Here is a 20,617-nt window from a genome sequence, read left to right on the forward strand (position 1 = left end):
GAAACAGTCAAGTAGGAACTAGGAACCTTAAAAATAGTCTCCCAGGCGCCGTCGGATTGAAAATAGAGACGCACACACTTCCGTAAACTAAAACAGCCCGGTGTTTGTGTGTGTGTGTGTGTGAAAGCTTCAGACAGGTTCTCAGTGTGTATTAATCGATTTCACAATCACACATCTATGGTGTTAATGTTAGTTTAGTGGTGTCAGTGATGGACCGCCGCAGATCACCTGAGAGAGCCGGCAGAGAGACAAAACACGAGGAGAAGAAGAAGAAACGGAGACGGTCCACCTCCTCCTCCTCTTCATCATCATCGTCTTCTTCATCCAGCAGCAGCAGCAGCAGAAGTAGAAGCAGATCCGCGAAGAAGAAATCACACAAAAGCCAAGGTTAGGACCTACAAATAAATGAATGAATAAATCAGGTTTGACAGCAGCTAGGGGAAACAGATGTGATCTTTCTGGAGATTATAAAAGTAGAAAACATAGATGAAGGTAAAGGAAGGAGAGACTATGATTTTAGCTGAGGACACGGTGAACCATAGAGGACATATTTACATGTATCAGATGAGGCTGAGGATCAACCTGCCTGAGGAGATAAGTGCAGCAGAATCAGTGACTTTTTATTAAAATCACATCACAAACTAGTTCAAATGCTTCCGAGAATCTGAATATCTATTTATCTATCTGCTGAACATCTCTTCCTCTCAGATGTAAAAACACAAAGAAAGAAGCGCCGAAGAAGCTCCTCTTCTTCATCATCCACATCTTCCTCCTCCTCGTCTTCATCCTCGTCGAGCGACGAGAAGTCGAAGAGGAGGAGGAAAAGCAAATCCAAGAAAAAGAAGTCCAAGAAGAAAAGGGCAAAGCTGAAGAAACAGAGGAAAAAGGAGAAAAAGAAGAAAGAGAAGCTGAAGAGGAAGGAGAGGAAGAAAGCAGAGGTGGTGTCCGGTGCGCCGGCTGGGAAGCCTCCGTCTTACCTGGAGGTGTGGCAGAGTGACGAAGGCGCAGTGGAGCTCGGGCCTGGTGATAACACTTCACATATTATCTCATTTTTATTCAACATGTCGCTGTTCAAGAGACGTAGAAGATCAGAATCTAAAAATTAAGGCAAAACATTTTTTCTTTCTGGTTCCAGCTTTTGAAATATATTTTACATCACTGCAAATTTCTGCAAGTTTTGAACTATTGGCTGAAAAAAAACCAAGAAATTTAATTTCCTATGGTTTTAGGAAATTATTATTGGTATTTTTTTTTAAAGTTTTCTGACAGTATATAGTCTAAATGATGAACTAGTAAACTTTTTAAAATAGGCAAATACAATAATAATTATAAATCAATAAAGGTTGCTGCCCTGATTCTCACCGTTTTGGTGTTTGTTCTCCACCTAAATAGATATGTGGATTATCCAGCAAATAAAATACCTGAACACAATCTTATTTTGTCTCAATTATATTAATTTCCCAGAGCACCCACACATTTAATGCATCATACTCTCTTTTCCTTTGCAGTGATGACAGATGAGCAGAAAGCTCGACTCTCCACTAAGAGGCCCCTCACCAAGGAGGAGTACGAGGCCAGGCAGAGTGTGATCCGCAGGGTGGTGGACCCGGAAACAGGGCGCACCAGGTGAGACAGAGCAAGCGTACACAAGCTAATGCATCATAATCTAAATGTTAAGATGTAATCATTTCTACAGCTCATGTTATTTCTTTTGTTTCCAGATTGGTGAGAGGAGAGGGAGAGATCATAGAGGAGATCGTCAGCCGAGAAAAACACAAAGAAATCAACAAGGTTCAGGAGAAAGTTTCAATTCTGACTTTCTAAAATAAACATGGAGTTCTTTTAAATGATATCTAACAGTTAACTTCTATTCATTCATCCCACAGCAAGCCACCAAAGGAGACGGGAACGCCTTCCAAAGGAAACTGGGAATCAACAAGTAGGCTGTGATCTTCAGGAGTGCAGCCGCAATAAGCTGAAATTTATATCCTAATTTCAGACAGTTGCCTGTGATTTCACAGTAGAGGAGTGAAGGTTCAAAATGATTGTGATATGTACTCTTGATTTACATTAAAAGCCTGTGTCTCCTGTTGACATGCCTTATTAAATCCATGCTGGAGTTAGAGAGCAACTGTAATGTTTCGAATCTACTGAGATCTGCAAGAAGAACTTCATTTAAGGAAGATGTCCTTAATAACTTGCACATGCATTAATTAATGCGTATTTATCTTGTCCATGTTTTAAAGCCTTGCAGTGTTTCAGGTTTTTGCCTGAATGGACTGTAGAATCTGGTTTTCAGTTTTCTGTCCTTCAGATGACGTGTAACTGCAAACAGTTTGACCATTCAAATGTTTTCTTCGTTTGACATCACCTAACTCATGTTGTACGTAAAATTAAAGGAATACTTCTCCCACAAAATGAGCATTTGTATATTAGTTACTCACCCCAATTTCTGTTGAAGACATTTTTCACAGCATGTTTTGACACATCATAGCAGGAAGGCGCAGGTGTATTTAATTACATTAATGACGGCCGCTTTCCATTACAAGAGGGATCCTGGTGCTGCCCATGCTGACTCACTGGAACAGCTTACTGGGACACTTAATGGAACGGAGCCATCGTTAATGTTATTTGTTCCACCTGTGCTTTTTCTCCTGTTACGAGTCAAATTGTCTGCTGTGAGAAAGGCCTTTTCAAGAAGAAAACTTTGTTTATCTGGCATGCTTTCACATTGAACCAAGAATCCAAACAAAATAGAAATTCTTGCTAAATCTAAGTCATTGGGCTCCAGGTTTAACAACAAAGCTGTATGAAAACATCCTTTTATAAACGCGCACACAACGTGAGTCTTATGCACAATGCACACATGCATTTTCACAAAAACCTTCAGCATTAACGGTCCAGGGTTTCCCACGAGTTCATGTATTTATTGTGGCCTGCCACAACTGAAACATCTGCCACCACACACCAGTTTTCTATTTTTGGAGCTGGACTGTTCATTAGGAGCGCTATTGAAATACACACGGTTCCCACATTTCATGGATAGAATTTGAAAGTTTTTCCGTTTCCTTTCCTGGGTTTCTCTGCTTTTTTACACGTCAGGTTCAAACTCTATTCAAATATAATTTAATATAATTTAAGATAGCTGGCATGTATTAAAGGAAAGATGTAAGGGAATGAAAAACATGATGGTTAACAAAATGTCACACATTGATGCATGTTAGAGCTACGTCACGCTGACAGCTACAGAAATTATTTTTTTGTTACGTGAAAGGTTATAAGATTACTGTGACAATTTCATTACACACAACAACATTCGATGTCTTTTCCAAAACGTTTTATAATTTTCACAAATTCCAAGACTTTTCCAGGCCTAAGAAATTAGATAATGAAATTTCATTACTTTTCCAGGTTTTCATGACTGTGGGAACCCTGAATACAGTTTAGTTATTGCACCTTCTGGACACAGAAGGAGCACTGAAACGCTACACACAGTGAAATGGAAACTTAGTCCTTCATTGTCGTGCATCTAAAAGTTTACAGTCACTCGCCTCTGAAGCAGCTGCTCCTTTTGTCCATCGATCTGATCATAATCATCTGTGATCGGACTGACTGACTGATCATTTATCCACCCCGTGACTCCAACTTCACAAACTGCTGCTGAGAAAGAAAAGAAAAAATCACAATGAGTTCTGCCGGCGCTGCGTTCATCGACCTGCAAAACCATCTGAATTTAGATAGGGGACACAGAAAGATAAAAAGAGACACTTGTAAAAAAACAAAATCATACGTTTGTATTTAATGTAACATGGAGTGAGTAATTTATATAGAAATGATGATTTCATGGGTGAAGTATTCCTTTAAGGAGTCCATTTAAGCATCCTGCCTGACTCTTGGCTTCACACTCTACACCCACTCGTCGATGTCTGCTCACCTTACATCTCACATTTTGTTTCTCTTTGGTTCTCTGAACAAATTTACATTTGTGTGAACTGATTCCAGGAAAAGAAACATTTTCTTATATTGTTAACTGCAATCATTTACCCCTTTTTTGAATAAAACCTGCTCTCTGGTGAGACTATCCTCGAGCTGAACCATATTAGTCTCTGTGACAGTGTTATGATTCTGTGAAAAAAGGCCAAAATGACTGAGTTGTTCTTTATATGTTCTTTATACACTGTACATAAAAACACAAGGGAATGGATAAAATGAATTTACCCAAAACCTACAAGATACACACCCTGTACAATGAAAATATTTACCAAGGTATGTTGCATATATGTACAGCCTATGAATGCTAACTGTTGATGTAACAGTGGCGGTGTTGCGTTAACCCGGGGAACAGAGCTTGAGACAGATTGCCTAATGTTGGTGAAATATGTCAGATAGATTTCTCCTTTGTACATCTACTTTAACGTGAAAACAAGCCACAGCCTTTTAAGAAAATATGGCCTCTTCCTTTTTCCACAAAGTAAACAGTCTGATCTTTTCCATGAAGTCAATTTGGGAGTGAGCAGCGTTCATTCTAGGCCTCGCAACACAATGGTCAATGTAAGGCAGAAAAGGGAAATGTAAGGCCTCTGGTAATGTGTGTGTCAGTAGCAGAATCGAAGCGACTGTCTGCCCAGAGGTATCCAAACTTCACAGACAACCGCACCGCTTCGTATTTACATTCTCTGGATTTTAATATCCAGGCAATTCAGATCTCAGAGGGAGGAGATACGGTTCAGTAGTTGCCAACTTTAGATGAGTGCATGATTTACAGCATCGCCTTCCCTTTTTTTTTCTTCTAATTACTATCAATGTGCAAACAGTCATTCTTTAATCAGCAGCCTTCGAAAACATTTTATAATATGGCTTCTAGCCGAATCGCTGAAGAGGTCAAAATGCAGAGGGAGCAGTTTGCAGGAAACAGACCTGAATAAGGAAGTTATAGGTGCCTTTGTATTGTTTTGGGGTGTAAACTCAGTTATCTCTGTGATAAAAATTAAAAAAAAAACACCTCTCAGTATAACAACATAATTCAACAGCACCTCAAATTACAGCCTCCAAAATGACCAAGACATTGATCCTCTCTATAACAGTTTGTAACCTTCATGCCAGTTGGAGGACTGCATTGTTACATTTTATTTGGAGAGTCCGCCTACAGATAGTTTAGAGCCTCGGACTTCAACCAGGGGTTCGAGACCTCTTGGGAGCCTCAGAGTTACTGCAGAGGGGCCATCAAATGCTTGATAATTATCTATCTACCTCAATAAATGAAAGTTTTAATAAAATACTCTCTTTTACATTTCTTTTTGAGTTTTTAGCAAACATACATATTTAATTTTTAATAAGCCTCTTTTCAAATAAAACCAGCATCTCCTTTTGCAGAGTGAAGGCTCTATAAATAAAGCTTGAATTCAGGTCTTAACCATGTCCTGTCAGATTTTTTCAAAGTTTATATTTTGAATAAACATTTTTTTTTTTTAAATTAACCAGTTTTCTTTACATAAATGAATAAAATTGTGAGATATAGGTTGACTATATGTATTCTTTAAAAGTTTTCTTACACCCCTTAAAATCAAGAAGGCCTCAAATCTCCCCTGTGAAGGTTTGGCAACCCCCAGTGGAGGTCAGGACCCCTCAGGTTGAGAAAACATGCTCTATAAGGTTGCCATACATAGAGAAAGCAAAACAGTTGAATTGTTGACTCTCATCATATACTAGCTGTTGAAATGTTACAAATACTCTGTAAACTAAATGTTGGTAGACTTTCCAAATAAAGTGCATTCGTTTTAGACAGGTTTACCTTAAAAACTGGCAACTGAGTGGAGATTTCTGGGTCACTTTTTTAACATAAGTGACTTCATCTCGACCTCAAAAACAAAAACTGAGCATGTCAGTACACAGGAGAAAATCCACTGTGACATCTCATATCATTATCAGGTCTGTGGCACTTTCTTGTGTGAAATATCTCATTTTTTAATGGACTCTACAAATGTTGCATGTGTGCCCTGCACGTTTGTTGAGTGCTAAGATTCCCTCTGCACTTTGACGTCTGTAGAAAATGTGCCTGTTGAACTGATTGTCAATGCACTGTGACATTTCCTCAACACAGTCTGTTTGAGCTTGTGGTGCGGTTAAGAAATATTGCACGTTTCCCTTACATTTGAGCCCATATTGGTCCATTGCAATCAGCTCTCTACTTGCCTATTAGAGGGACAAATAAACATAATTTGAATGAATAAAATCACTTTTTGTACCCATTTCATAAAATAAATGGCAAACAGCATAAAGTAAGTCTTAGCTCTGTGTTCCTACTTCAGCATATTGTACAGAATTTACAATTTGCAGATTTCTCTTCCTCTAAAGGTGCAGCAGAACAGAGAAAAGACCTTAACCTAAGGAGGATTATCTATGAGCACATTCAACGCCTCATTTACAGCTTAGGGATAACCAGAGAGAAGCCATATCCCAAATTTCCAAAATAGATAACATACAATATATGACACAAGATAGCAGTTCTGTTGATACAATTCTGGTGATCTGCAAGATAACATAATAAAAATACAATACTGTGCCAGGCAAAGACTTCTTGGAGTTTTGGCTGCTGCAACTGAAGATTGAAGAGGAAAAAAAAACACAAGATAGCTAAAGTAATCTTAAAACACATTTTGTTCACAAAATACATTTTAAAATATCTATAATCTTAAATAACAATAATTATCATAATCAAACATTAAAGTGTATCCTGAATGAGGCGGTGTTTACCCCCAGAGTAAAGAAGACACTTGAAGCTGGTCTTCAGTGGACCAGATACCAGATCTGCACTGTAATATAACAATTATATACAAGCCTTGTTGAGCCGTTCAACTACATACTTACACAATCTATTTTTACACAGGAGACCTTAAATCACTTCCTCTCTGTTTGTGTACAGCATATCACTCTACACTGTTTACTTTGGCACATTAACCGTACAGCGGCAGGAGTTTTCCTGACAGCTGAGTCACACTTTACTGATTCAGGAAGGTTTAGCAGCGCAGAGTGGCGAGATGTGGTGAAATGCTATAAAATCCCAGGAACAGTTTCAGCTGCAACCGTAGTTAAAGGGTAATTTCGCAGTTTGCTTCGTGTGATATTTGGATGGTTCTTTGGTCTGAGGGACGACTGGAAAACAAGCAGAACTGGACTGTATGGTGCAACATTATTTGCTGTTTACAAACGCTACAATTAAATGAAACAAGAAGATCTTGATCAAATCAGATTATGTCGGCTTAAAGATCAAACATTGTTTTTAAATTCGGGCTGGTATCAGTACTGCATACCTTTAAGGTATTGACTGAAACAATCCAGTACCAAGCAGTATTAAAACATCTCCAATACCTGCATTTCCTTCTATCTTGAATTTAGGTTGTGATATCAAGACGTCTGATGCCAACGTCAATTTGGCGTAGAATACTGATGACAGATGACACGGATATTTTGTTGCTTGAAAGTTACATTGCTATTTGACCAAACTCCAATGTTAACAAATGTCATCTTCACGTAAAATAATAACATTTAGCCAAAGGGTATGAAGAACAATGCTGCGTTCAAATGTGGATGCGTTTACCGTGTTCATGAGAAGAGTCCATATGAACGCCCCCCTCCTCTGGTATTCACAAAAGTTTTCTAAGAGCTCAAAGATCTCGACTTTGTTTTCACAACTTCTCATGTCTTAAACACGAGTTCCATTCAAAATTTAACATCCGTCTGACATAATAGTCGACGTTCGTCTGCCATCATACTGACATTCAGTGCCAGCTGGGTAAGCATACTTAGAGACCACCGAAGCAGCTCAGCTCTGTTGTTAAACATGACAGTTAGGTAACGTTAGCCACATTATGCCAACAGTTAGCCCTGTCACTGTGTCCACGGCATGGAGCTCACACTCGCAGCAGCAGCTACAACCCATACAGTCTGTGATGTGGTAAGTTGAGCGTGCTGCATTTGACAGAGTTGGCAGTTTAATATGCCGAGAAGTCACCAAAACTTTTGAAAGTCTGGCTATACAACAAGCCACTCCATTGACATGATGGGTATCAAATGAAGTACTCTACTGGTATCGGTCTCACTTTGGGGGTACTGGTACCAGTTTTTAATGCTGGTGAATGATGATGCCTATGCGAAAAAAAAAACCAAAATCTGAAAAAGACACATTTTGGCTAAATGATTGTGTGTTTGTTTTTCTTACATTGAAAAAAGAAACAGTCCAGTTTTACCTGATTCTCAGCTCTGCTCCCAGACGAAAACATATCTGATTATCACATAAAAAGGACATAGCTTTAAAACTATTATGCACAAAGTTTATAACTCTATAGTAATTGCTGTGCTTAAGTTGGCAGTACTTAGTTACAGTGCAGTATCACCACCTTGACCTGATACAGGCTGTCTGTATCCTCTTTGTGTTGTTTGCAGTATATAGCTTTGGGGTGCTTGTCTGTGTAACTGTCTCCAATCTAAGAGCCTGCTGTAGGAGGAAAACTGACCTCGTATTCAAGACAGATAAATATTTACTAAACAGTAGAAACAGTCTGGATCCCTACAATATAAGCTACTGTATGTCTATTTATGTGCATGTTCCTGTTTCAGGAAGATGCTCCTTGAAATGCCTGTTTGTGTGTTGTATAATAAATATAGCCATAGCCTCTGTTCATAAATATTTGTGTCGAGTGTGACTGGCATTAGCTTACAAAGAGTGGTTTGTAGCACCTATTGTTTTCATTGTGGTATTTACCCATCTGGTGCAGGCCAACTGTTTTTCGCTTGTTGCATTTATCTTTGTCAATGGTCTCTTCTTCAGCACTGTATTTTTAAGTCTCTCTCCCAAAGGTGCTCTCACATTGTCTCCCTTATCTCACTTGGGGCTGAGAACGCCATGCTCCAACTTGGTGCTGCTGCTGCGGCCCCAGCAGCCGGCTGTGATGCTCATGCTGCGCTGTGTTGCTCCCTGGCTGTAGCTGTGAGCGCACTCCAGCCGCTCCCGCTCCAGCCGCTCGCCGTCTGATTGGCTCTGTGTACGTTCTGGCCTGATGTGGATGCTGCCTGTTGGGGAGCTGGGGGCCGGCTGGGAGGAGATGGTGCGCAGCAGGTGGTTCCTCTTCCTTAGGAAGTCGCTGTTTGCACCCAAGCCGAAGCTGCCTTTACGAAGGACCATGCGTGCACTGCTGGACTTAGCTGGCCGAGAGCGATGGCTGTACTCCAGCTGGGACAAATGAGCTGCATATCCTTCTGTGATGAACTGTTGAGAGGATTGGAGAAGAGACGCACTGTCAGCTGTAAAGAATTACAGGAATTTTTACATTTGGTTCCAGTAATAAATATATCTATTCATTAACTTAAATGTTTTATTAATTGGTAGAAAGAGTGGCAGTATTTGGGCTAATTTACACTCCTTTTATGTACAAAAAAAGATACATTCATTTCAAACATTGTGACTGTCACTTACTACACCACATACTTCCATGCGCCCATTATGACAGGATAGATACAGCCAATAGATGGCACTAGAGGACGGAGTCAAAAGTTTCTGTTGACTGTAGAGTGGGTCATAAAAATGTACCTCTAAACAGAGGCAGCACTGAAGGCGCTGCAGCTCTGTGAGGCCGTTATAAAACTTGCAACATGTGGACAGAGAATTCTTTTCACTCATTACGAAGGCAATTTGTTCTGTTCTGCCGTTTCGAAATGTTCTTCATCGTCCCTCACAGTTGTATTGTATGATGTAACTACACTACACTGCCTCAAAGATCTCTCCGGTGGTGCTTCTCCACTTTTTCTGTATCCCAAAGTTTCAGAAACAGGCACAAATGAAGACAAAGTGAACGCAAAGTACAGACAGAAAGCTACTTCTGTGTCTACATATTCAATGTCGAGCATATAGGAGCCCTCGAACCAGACCAGTGTCACATATTAAATGACGTCTCTTTCACAAACAGTTCCTGGCAAATTACTAGAATAAACTTCAGACTACTTCTTATTTGCTCCTAACAGTGTGAATGGCAAAAAAATCAAAGAAAACCTGATCTTTTCGATTCTGATTTGGGCCACCTTCATATGTAGTCCTAAATAAGATACAGATCTGGTTTTTTTTTGCAGTGTGACCCCAGTCTGAGCAGTTACATCAGAATTAATGCAACTTTTATGTTACTCGCAGAGGGGCTGCCTGAACTGAGTTTTAGGGAGAGGCACTAACAGAATAAGTTTTTGATTAAACTGTGTAAACAGTGAAGCTATTTACGTCATGATCCCACCATTCCTGGCTCTGACTCCACATCCACACACACCTCCGTACAGAAGTAGCAGCCATTGCTCCACAAAAATGCCTTAATTAAAATATTTGGCTCTCTTTTTCCCTCATTCATCCTCGTCCTCCTTATCATCTGCTCATAAATTTGATGGCTTTCACACAGACTTATAACTGAAACCATAAACGCCAGCTTCAGTGGCATCCATGTTTACTTCCCTACAACAGCTTGCAGCATGCGACATCTTTCTTATTATTTTGCACATGCAGGTTTTTAAAGGACTATGACGTGGTCACACTGGAATCCCATAGGCTACATTTAAAAATAATTTGAAGAGCCAAACAAAAAAATCGGATTTGTGCAATAAATCCAAACTGACGCTAAGGTTTTCAGTCTGAGTGTAGCTGAAGTCTTGAGGTGGGACATTGGTGTTACAGGCTTCCCTGAATATCAATCCCTTGCTGCCATTCACACATGACTGCATGCAGGAAATGCTCCTGAACATTTCAGGGATGGTCTGCATGTGTGAAAGGACCCTAATTATCATCTGGGTATGGCCATTGACTTTAATATCTTTGAAATAGAAATGGGATATTAATTTGAAAAGCAAGATCAGTTCCCCAAGTTATGCATAAAATATCAAATGCTACCTGGCACTGATGCTGCATTTTCTTGGATGGTCTACCGACGATGTATATTTGGGAGGGAGGGAGGCCGATGGAGGTGTAGACTGAGATGTCTTTGGTTGATCCATAGCCAGCGAAAATCTTCATGTGAGCCTGGAATCAGTCAAATAAAGAAGAGCACTGTTTGGCAGCGTGTATTTTTCTTGGTGAATCAGTTCATATTTCTCTGTCGGCATACTTGTTTTAGTTTATCATAGTCCTAATTCATTCCACAAAGATCTAGACTTCACAAACGCAAACAATGGCACTTTTAAAACTGCACATAGACCCCCCTCAGTCCTCCGCCCCCCGAGTCTGACCTCTGTCAGTGACTTCAGGAAGTTGGCCTTGTGTCTGAGCGGGTCATGAACGAGGCCGTCACAAAAGGAGACAATGCCATGAGGGAAGTTGTGCTGAGATAACCAAGCAACGACCCGCTGCTTTTGCATGTCCGGCCGTCCTGTCACATAGATGATCAAATAGCCTAAATCCTGCCAGTGCCTGTGAAGGGGAGAAACAGGGAAACAGAGTAAAGACATTAAAAACATCGCTACACACTAATGTGCTTCAGTTTGAAAGAGAGAAAGAGGTTTAAAATCCAAGAAAACTGGAGAAGAGGAGCAGAGCTGTACCTGACAACATCCACGGCTCCGGCCCGCACTTTGGGATCACTGCCCATGATTGACACACTGGCAGCAAATGACCCGTCAATACTGAATACCACAAACTCTGTGCCACGTGGAATAACTGTCAGGTAGCTGTCTGCAAATGTGTGGTCTCCCCTAAGGAATGAAAAGAACAACAGAGAGTAAGAAAATGGAAGAATGCCAAGTGAAAAATGTTTTTCTTGACTTCCCTTTGAGAACACTGAAACAATACAACAAACTCTGCTTAAATTATATATAAACCAGCAGCCTCATTACAGGAACATATCCTAACTGCTTGTCATATCTTAAGTTTCAAAGATGACAAAAAAATCTTTCTACCGACAGAAACAATGCCAAAAAATAGAGATTTGATCTCCATTGAGCTGCTTTGGTGTCAGAGTTGTGTTATTGTTCACGCCGGCTCTCTGTCACACTGTCGTGATTTCCTGCGACACTTGAACTGAACAGAGCCATTGTTGTTATTATTAGTAACACTTGTGTTTTTCCTACACTGACAAGTTAAAAGGTCACACTCATCTCACCTGACAACCATTTTGACGGGGTAGACTCCGATGCCCAGACGTTTGTCCTCTGGGATGACAAAAGACACGCGGCCGCTGCTGTTTGTCACTTCTGTGTTAAAGTAAACCCACTCTCCTGACGGAGGCTGGGTCATGATGTGGAGGTCAACCTGTAATCGATTACGAAACTGTGAGCACAAACTGCACAGACATTACTGACATCGGTGGAGTGTGTGTGTGTGCTGCTGTGGCGGTAAAACAGAGATCACCTTCTCCCCGGCCAAGGTAACCATGTCCAGAGGGCCGTACATAAAGCGACCTGTCACGACCTGCTGGGAATCTTCTGTGAACACGGCGTCATTTACACGATGGTTGGCAGTCACGTTCTGTCAGTGGAGTGAAAGAAAGATATGTGCTTAATGTCATTTTCTCTTTGCCATTTAAAGGAATACTTCACCCACAAAATGAATGTCTGTATATCGGTTATGTTGTGTTGAATTCTTGGAGAAAGCTTTGTTTTTCTCATATGCCTCCACAGTGAAAAACAAATCCAAAAACTTCTTAATGAACTGAGCTGGGCCCAAAATTAAAACTATATCAAAACATCCATTTACAAACCCTTGATTCGTGCAGAATTATCCAAGTCTCATTTATCCAGTTGTATGCTCAGTACTTCCCAAACACATGCATTTTTGCTGAAACATTACTATTTAAAACATGGGAGCCACTGGCGTTTCAGTTTGTTTGTGGATGCATTGAATTTTGTCCCTTTTATGTAAACTTAAATAATGTAGTGTTGTGTATTTACTGGTTTTTCTTTAGCATATTTATTGTTTCTACTTTTGTTCATAGACTTTTATCTGTTTTAATGTAGTAGGCTCTGGCAATTTTTCTGTGTCCTTAATGAAGTAAATTTTATTATTATACTACTACTTTTGCATAAATAGTCTGAGGCACAGACATGTAGCCCACCTGGGCAACTGTGTGTGTTTGAGGTCAGTAGAACGCACAGGCAGAGTTCAAATTCATGCAGTTGTGCAGGCGAGCTACTCGTAAGCACAAGTGTTTCAAATATTATGGTTTTAGTGAAAAAGCATGTTTGGAAAGTACTGTACCAATGAGACTTGGATTATACTGCACAAGTTGTGTGAGAGTACTTAAACAGATGTTTTGATATAGTTTTTCTGCTGTTGAATGCAAATCTCTTTTGTTCTAATTTGTCAGTTTTTGGATTCTTCGTTTAGCCAGGAGGCATTTCAGAAAAACAAAGTTTTCTTCACAAATTCAAGGTAACACGTGGTAAGTAACTGATATACAAATCTTCATTTTGTGGGTGAAGTTTTTCTTTAATTAAAAAAAGTTATTTATGCTGACTTTATAAACAAACGACAGAATTTGTGTCCTTCTGCAGATCTGATGCCTACCCTGATCTTTACATGAGTCCTCTTGCGGAGCCACTTCTCTCGAGGTTTGGAGGGGGTGAATTCAGACACTTCTTTGCCATCAAGCTCCAGGATGCTGGAGTTGTCATGCCTCATGACCTACAGGAGACATTTCAGCCACTCATCCTCAGTTTCTCTGAAGAGGACTACCAGCCTGCTGGTCACTCATTAACAGGCAGTAAAGAGTGGCAGGTATTCATATTGACTCACCTGTCGCAGGAGGAAAGACACAACATCGGTGGACTCCCAGTATGACGCGTGGAAGAGGTGCGGTAAAGCCACTGTGGGGAAAGCGGTCAGAGCGTCGGGGCAGTACAGGGCAAAGTCCAGACGCTTTGTGCCCCACCAACGCGCTGCAACTGTGATGGGAATGGAGCGAATAGGGAGTAGATGTGTAAGGTGAAACTGTTAGACTCAGTGTGAGGTATGTGATGCCACGCAAATGTGCAATACCCCTGAAGCTAAAGCAAAAAATTTCAGCCTTAAACCCCAATCATCACCGATCCCAGAAGTTCTTCAGCTAAAAGAAGGAAATCAGGAGTTTATAATTGCTGTTAACAGGAAGATCAAGGGCTGAAAATCAAGAGCAGGAAGAAGAAAAAGACAGTTAGATCTGACACATGATTATGTGAGCAGACGGTTATTCATGTTAGTGGGCATTGAAAAAAGATTATGGATTTGGAAAGCTCTGGATTTCTACACACATTACTCCTTATGAATTCAATTTTGAGAGAGTTCAAGTGAACTAGAGGGAGAAGAGGTTTTCTGAAAGAGCAGCATTGATTTTGTGGAATTGGACACAAGAAACAGCACAGAGAAAAGAACTAGAGCCTCATGCTGATTTCAGAGGTCCCCTCCCTTAAAAAAATACCTTGGTCCACTTCAGCCTGGGAGTCCAGTGACACCAGATCAGATATTGCAAAGTCCAGCCCAGCAGACAGGCAGTTCTCGTACTGGCCAGTGGGACTTAGAGCTTCACTAGTATCACCATCCAGCTCTGCCACTAGATATGCATCAGGAGATCCTGCGGCCTGGCCTGCCGCTGCTTTCTTACGGGATTTAGGAGGACTTTTCAGGAAGAATTTGTTTTGTGATGAAAGGGCGAGTTGGGACAAAAGGCTGAACTTTTTGGATTGGTTAATTTGGCATGATTTGGCTATGAGGGAAAAAACAAAGACAAATAAATCATATGAAAGATGTACCATGTTGGTGACAGTGTTAGACAGTTTAAACAGTTTGAATCACAATGTTGGGATGCGTCCAGTGCCAGTAGACATTTAACAGAACTGCAAATATAAAAACTGAAAAATAATTGTTAGTACAGCAACAGTGAAGGCAGCAGGGCAGGGTGATGCTGATGAATGTATCCCGATGCTTTGGTATCATATAAGAAGAAAAATAGGGTTAGAATTAGTTCATGTGCATCTCCAGGGTTGTACTGTTGGTGCTGAAACAGCAGTGTGCAGAAAAATCATGTGAGATACAGATAAATGCTCTGGTAACAAAAGTGAAATAGTGAGGAGGAAGGACAGTTTCACATAAAACACAACAGAATACAGGTCATCTCTGCAAACATTGCGCTTGGGAGTGAACAGTGAGAATGGCTGAGGGAGGCAGGTGTCCACATGCATTGCAACATTAGATAAATGCAGCACTCATTCATTGCATTTACATTTAGACAGTGGATAAGAGTAAGACAGACAGTGAATAGTGGCACTAAACTTGCTCTTCTGCAGGACTCTGCTCGCTCATATTTGGGACTTTCGATTTCAACAAGATGGAGAAAACTCTCTGCATGACAGTCTGGTTACACTGCAGGTGTTAAGTCTGGCTAAGCAGAAGTAGTAAAAAGGAGCTATCTGGCTGACTAGACTGCTCCAGCTGGAGTGCAGGGTGTGTGTGTGTGTGTGTGTGTGTGTGGAGGCAGAGTAACGGAGTTAAGAGAGAAGATGAGGGAGGAGAGTCGGAAAAAGAAAAGACAGAAATACAGAGAGGATTTAGACTGAAAGAAAGAGAAAGAGAGAATAACTAGAGGAGTGTTTGTGTGAGTGGAAGAGAGAGAGAGAGGCTTGTTGGTATTGAGAACACTTACTGTTGGCTATGTTGGTGGCAGTGTAACTGTCTGCCATTCCTGAGACCTGGCTGGCAATGCTGACCTCACTGGCCCTCCGCTGGCCCCGGGAGAGGGGGCCCGTTACGGGGGATGAGGGGTACGAACTGTCCATGAAGACACCACCATGAGACTGAACAACATCCGCTATTGAGCCGAAACAAGGAGATCCCATTAGACAGAGACACAGGTAAGGGGAACTCACAGTGATGAGGGGGAGGGAGATGTGGGTTAGGGTGGCAGCAGAGAAATGTGACAGCAGGCACCATGGTTTCAGAGGACATGTGAAACCAAAAAGTGGCCACGTGGTGGCCAAGGTCAGATTTCTGTAACCGACCACTGGAAACACGGGCGTATGAGTACATAAAACATTTAAAATCACAAATGCCACATCAGTTACAGTCACACCCATGTGTTAGTGTCTGTTATGAAGATGATTTTTTTTATCTAACAGACAACACAGTGTTTCCCACATAATTATGATCTATGTGTGGCGGCAAGTGTCCCTTTATAATCTGTGTCCCCTCTCTGAATTCAGAGGTTTTTGCTGGTCTTTGAATGCAGTACAGGCAGAACTCAACATGAAGTTTTTTTCCTCAGCAGCAGTTTGTTGAGTTTGAGACGCAGGATGGAGAATTGATCGGTCAGATTGTTTAGAGCTGATCAGATTGTATCAATGTATTAGAATAGAGGAGCAGCTACCGCTGAGGCGAGTGAAAGCAAACTTTTAGACCCAACTGTGGATCACCAAGCACGCGATTTCCATGGGAATGCAACCGGTTTAATTTAAAGTATCTTGTAAAGACAATGGACAACACTAAATTGAGAGCACTGTTGTTCTAAGAAATAAAGCATTTGTTCTGTCTCTACATAAATTAACGGTTAAGTTCCACTTTCACTGCACCTTCTGTTCTATTGCTCCGTCTGTGCCCAGAGTAAGCTCTGCCCTCCATGAGTGTAGAGCTCTGAATTACCAAACAGTATGTATACTCTAAAGCACTCCAAATGAATAATCTAGCTTCAAAAATAAAAAATCAATTTGTGGCAGCAAATGCTGATATCGTGGCAGGCCGCCACAAATAAATGAATGTGTGGGAAACCCTTTAAGTAATATCATTTAAAATCTTTAGTCCTGGAGATTTTAGAAAATAAGATGACCTCTGACCATTATCACAAGGAGAAACATCGGGAGCAGTATAACCAGAATGTATAGATAGAGCTTCATGTACTGTACACTGTGCACACACAACATCACAAGCAGCACAATCTCCACATTGTCTCTGAAATTTGGATGATAGTAGAAATACCCTCTGCCGACTTCAGTAATCTGCTAATTATGGAAGTGATGCAGACACACTGAGACACTGCCTAAAATCCACAGCACAAACACAAATGCTTGCGTCATCCAAACATTTAACGGGACATGAATATATGATGGCGACAACAAAATGGAACACCACATGACATGCTTGTCAGATTTTCTGAGGTATTTCCATGGCAAGTTGTAAGAATTTTATACTTCTCTTTCAAACATGAATTCATCATTTAAATAAACAGCTTATACAAAGTAATTTGAAAAACAAACTCGATGATACAAGCAAATCTCATGACCGCAGCTCTTGACTCTTCAAACAACAGAGATGGGAATACCCAGAAAAGACACACGACATGTATAAATCTGAGCATCTAGGACGTGACAGCAAGAACGAAAAGACAAAAGAGACACAGTAAATGGGGGTGAGGACAGATGCAGGTGAATGGGAGAGGCTACACACACTCCACAGTGGCGGGTGTGGCTTTGAGGGAGCCCTCCTGCCAGTTTAGCACAGGCACAGGGATGCAGGTCTCACTGATGGTCTCCTGACAGCGAAGGGACAGGGGAGGCCCGCTGTCAAGTAGCAGCTGAGCGTTGCTCTGGACTGTCTCCACTACAGAGGGAGGTGCAGGGGCAGGAGGGGGCAGAGGTCAGGGAAGGGGGGGGAGGGTTTGGAGGTAGAGAGTCACGCACGCAGATATGGGGACAGGAGGCCGAGAGAGGAAGAGGGAAAGAAGACAAGGAAGACACAAAAACATATGAAGCCAGAACAACTGAACATGAGACAAGAAAGCAGAGTCAAGCCCTTAGTCGAGCCCATTTCTTTTGAATCGCAACTTCTAGTCAGCCATTAACCTACTCTAAGATTGTAAAAGTCCGGGAATCTGCTGGCTCTAGAACCTTTTGAACTAAATTAACTACAAAATGCCCTTGAGAAGCTATTATCCCTCAGATTACAGCAAGATACATTTATTTTCCAGTATATGGTCAAGATGGATCGACTTCATAAAACTCCAAAGACAAGACTTTAGGTGAGAAACCTGTGCATAATGTAAATAGTCACATTCCTCCCAGTTATTCTGTAATGCACTGTAAATAGCTTTATTTGGTAGTGGCAGATGGTGCCAGTGAAGCATGGCATTGGGGAAGGCAATCAATATTTTCCATTTTGAAATTGTAATGTCTGTGCAAACAAAATAAGTCACAAGTAAATGTGCATCTTTAAAGTTATTTATTTATTCTTGTTCACACAAACCTTTGTTTTTGAAAAACTGATTTATTGTCTCTTTGGTTGTGACCTAACGGATCAAAGTGATTTCTGATTTTTATTCCGGATGCCCTCCGCATAATAGAGATGGCTGTCTTGATTGGGAATCTAGTGGAGGTGGACTTGAACCACAATGGTTTTTTTCTCCCCCTCCCTTTTTTCCCCTCTACTACTTTTTGTTCTCTTTCCTCCTCTTTTTTTCCCTTATTTTTTAAATTTGTTTAATTCATAAATATACCTGTAATTTGATCTATCCTTGTGTGTTTTGCTTGTTTTGCTCTAACTTGTCTTTTGGCTTGTACTTTCATTCATTGCTTTTGGGCTCTTGATTTTGTTGTGGTTTGTTGTTGTCAAAACAGGCTTGAAATGAAGCTTTTGTAACTGTATTTTTTGTAAATCTTCTGGCTGCCAATGCTCACAAACTTTTTAAAAGTTATTAAAGGTAGACCTGAGGATATCCAGTGACAGCTCATTCAATAAAAACTACCCCGGCACATCAAAAAAATGACCTGAAGCCCTTACAAAATATGGTCACGCTTGTACAATTCTCATATAGCTCTTTAATAATCTATGGTGTAAGGTATCTATTTTAACATAAATTATCTTACTTCATTTTAGTTTTTTTTCTTGATGAATCATAATAAAATAAGTATAAAACGGATTGTATAAAAACGAAAAGGTGGGGCTCTAAGGGTTACTCCACTACAATGAGTGTCCAAACAAAAACCACCAGCAGGACTATGACCACATTTAGATGAATAAACTGCTCCGCAAAAGATGTTGAGTGACAAACAGTAGAAAAATGTGTCATTTTTCTTTAAGACAGTGTTTGCTCTGTGTGGGAAGGAACTTGTAAGGTGCTACTAAGGTGTCTTTAAGGCATGTGTTGTCTACAGCAAGCATCCCTCAGAAACAGGACAGTGCGTTACAATCAGTGTGTGAAGTGTCAGCTGATGTGATCTTAAAGGTAAGTTTTTTTTCAACCTGGACCCTTTTTAACCATGCTTCTGTCACTAAGTGACTTATTGGTCCAGTAATGAGTGAGAGGACTGCAGCCAACAGCCGTGAAACAGGCTATTGTGTTATCACGTGGAGCATTGGTGCAGCAATTTACATTCACTAAAAGTCCTTGTTTTTGCCACTGACAGGTTCCTCACGGTCTGACAACATTTTGGTAGGATCCCTACAGAAATAAAAAGTAAGATCCATATTTTTTATATCGAACTGGGATAATTTAGAGTATATATCAACCAAGCCAGAGTTGCAAAGAAAAATCAATATAGCTTTTTCAGTTTTATTTTGTTTCTGTTGACTCTGAAATTTGTTTTACGATGATAAAATTCCGGTTTATATTAATGAAGTGTGTTGGGCTTGACAACAGCAATTTGGGGGCTGTTCAGGTTAAACAAAAAGGTCTATCTCTGTAGGGATCATTCTCATACTGTTGTTAGACACTCAGAATAACACTCAAAGCCTGTCAATGCCAGAAACATGCACTTTAGTGGATGTACATTAATGGTCTGCAAACACCTCGAATGGTTACACTGCAGCTTGTATTGCTGCTGCAGGCTGCAGCGGTCTCACTCAGTGCTGGCCCAATTTCAAAAATTCTTCTTCTTCTTTGTCACTTAAACAAGAAAAACGAAGGAAATTGGGTCCAGACTGAAAAAATCACCTCGTTAGTTACCCTTGAAGTTAAAAGGAAAGATTAAACATATAATGACAAAGAATTCAGCATTTGTGTCTGTGCATGCAAATCCATATCAGAACTACATAAGTGTTTCTAAACTGTAAATCATGACTGGATATCTACTGAAATGATATTACTGAGGCTTTTATATGTCATGGGTGCAGAGGACTCACCCAGTAGGGCAGAGTTTCCATCTCCTAAGGGAAAGCGTTGGTAACGGGGCACGTTGAAGGGAGGCAGGAGGTGAAATTTCCTCTCCAGGAGAGGCTCCAGGCGGGAGGCTGAAGGATCAGCTGGGTGGAACAGGTTATAGACCTGCTGACAGGCAGGCCGCAGCTGGGCCACTAGGGGGAGAAATCAACCAAAGCCATGAGAGAGGGAACATCTGTGGACACCTTTGCTTAGACCATATGAGGCTTACTAGCTTTAAACCCTTTGAAACCTGGATTGCCTCAGTTTTCTTGTGCTGCATTCAGATGCCTTTCACAAGCATTTAACCCTTTGGGCCAGAAGAAAGTGGTTGGATTTTTTTTTTTAAATCAATTTTTGGCTTTTTTTCACCTTTTTTTTCAGAAAATTACGTTTTTTCTTGTTATTTATTTACTTAATTATTTTAAAAAATATTCTCTTTTAGGCTTATTTTCAGGATTTTTTTTTAGACACTAAAGATACTTCTTATAACTTTTGAC

The 20,617-nt window shown here is 40.7% G+C and overlaps 2 protein-coding genes across 5 annotated transcripts in view; one reads left to right on the forward strand and one right to left on the reverse strand.

The window, feature by feature from the left end:
- Window positions 1–33: 33 nt before the first annotated feature.
- arl6ip4 (ADP-ribosylation factor-like 6 interacting protein 4) lies at window positions 34–2,418 on the forward strand. The gene is made up of 5 exons (XM_042488570.1): window positions 34–387; window positions 709–1,023; window positions 1,509–1,626; window positions 1,722–1,791; window positions 1,887–2,418. Exons 1-5 carry the CDS (start codon window positions 210–212, stop codon window positions 1,941–1,943), a joined length of 738 nt encoding a protein of 245 aa, XP_042344504.1. The 5' UTR covers window positions 34–209; the 3' UTR covers window positions 1,944–2,418.
- Window positions 2,419–3,771: 1,353 nt separating this feature from the next.
- LOC121944351 (membrane-associated phosphatidylinositol transfer protein 2-like) overlaps window positions 3,772–20,617 on the reverse strand; it is a 37,761-nt gene continuing 20,915 nt past the window's right edge. The window contains exons 14-25 of one of the 4 annotated variants that reach the window (XM_042488111.1): window positions 20,102–20,272; window positions 17,432–17,584; window positions 15,639–15,803; window positions 14,418–14,702; window positions 13,757–13,905; window positions 13,529–13,645; window positions 12,374–12,490; window positions 12,126–12,274; window positions 11,569–11,718; window positions 11,257–11,437; window positions 10,922–11,050; window positions 3,772–9,265 (exon numbers count right to left, since the gene is read on the reverse strand). In XM_042488111.1, the coding sequence (XP_042344045.1) occupies window positions 8,882–9,265; window positions 10,922–11,050; window positions 11,257–11,437; window positions 11,569–11,718; window positions 12,126–12,274; window positions 12,374–12,490; window positions 13,529–13,645; window positions 13,757–13,905; window positions 14,418–14,702; window positions 15,639–15,803; window positions 17,432–17,584; window positions 20,102–20,272 (2,150 nt within the window). In that variant the 3' untranslated portion in view covers window positions 3,772–8,881. The remainder of the gene's footprint in view (window positions 9,266–10,921; window positions 11,051–11,256; window positions 11,438–11,568; window positions 11,719–12,125; window positions 12,275–12,373; window positions 12,491–13,528; window positions 13,646–13,756; window positions 13,906–14,417; window positions 14,703–15,638; window positions 15,804–17,431; window positions 17,585–20,101; window positions 20,273–20,617) is intronic. The other 3 variants (XM_042488112.1, XM_042488113.1, XM_042488114.1) reach the window with 3 other exon arrangements.

This window comes from Plectropomus leopardus, chromosome 6 (genome assembly GCF_008729295.1).
Source record: "Plectropomus leopardus isolate mb chromosome 6, YSFRI_Pleo_2.0, whole genome shotgun sequence".
Taxonomy (NCBI): Eukaryota; Metazoa; Chordata; class Actinopteri; order Perciformes; family Serranidae; genus Plectropomus; species Plectropomus leopardus.

Excerpts from the sequence above, each read along its gene's own strand:
- arl6ip4 (XM_042488570.1), top strand. The coding sequence starts at position 210 with ATGGACCGCCGCAGATCACCTGAGAGAGCCGGCAGAGAGACAAAACAC. Across the intron at positions 1,024-1,508 it reads CGCAGTGGAGCTCGGGCCTG|TGATGACAGATGAGCAGAAA; the intron begins GTGATAACACTT and ends TTTCCTTTGCAG. Across the intron at positions 1,627-1,721 it reads CCGGAAACAGGGCGCACCAG|ATTGGTGAGAGGAGAGGGAG; the intron begins GTGAGACAGAGC and ends TTTTGTTTCCAG.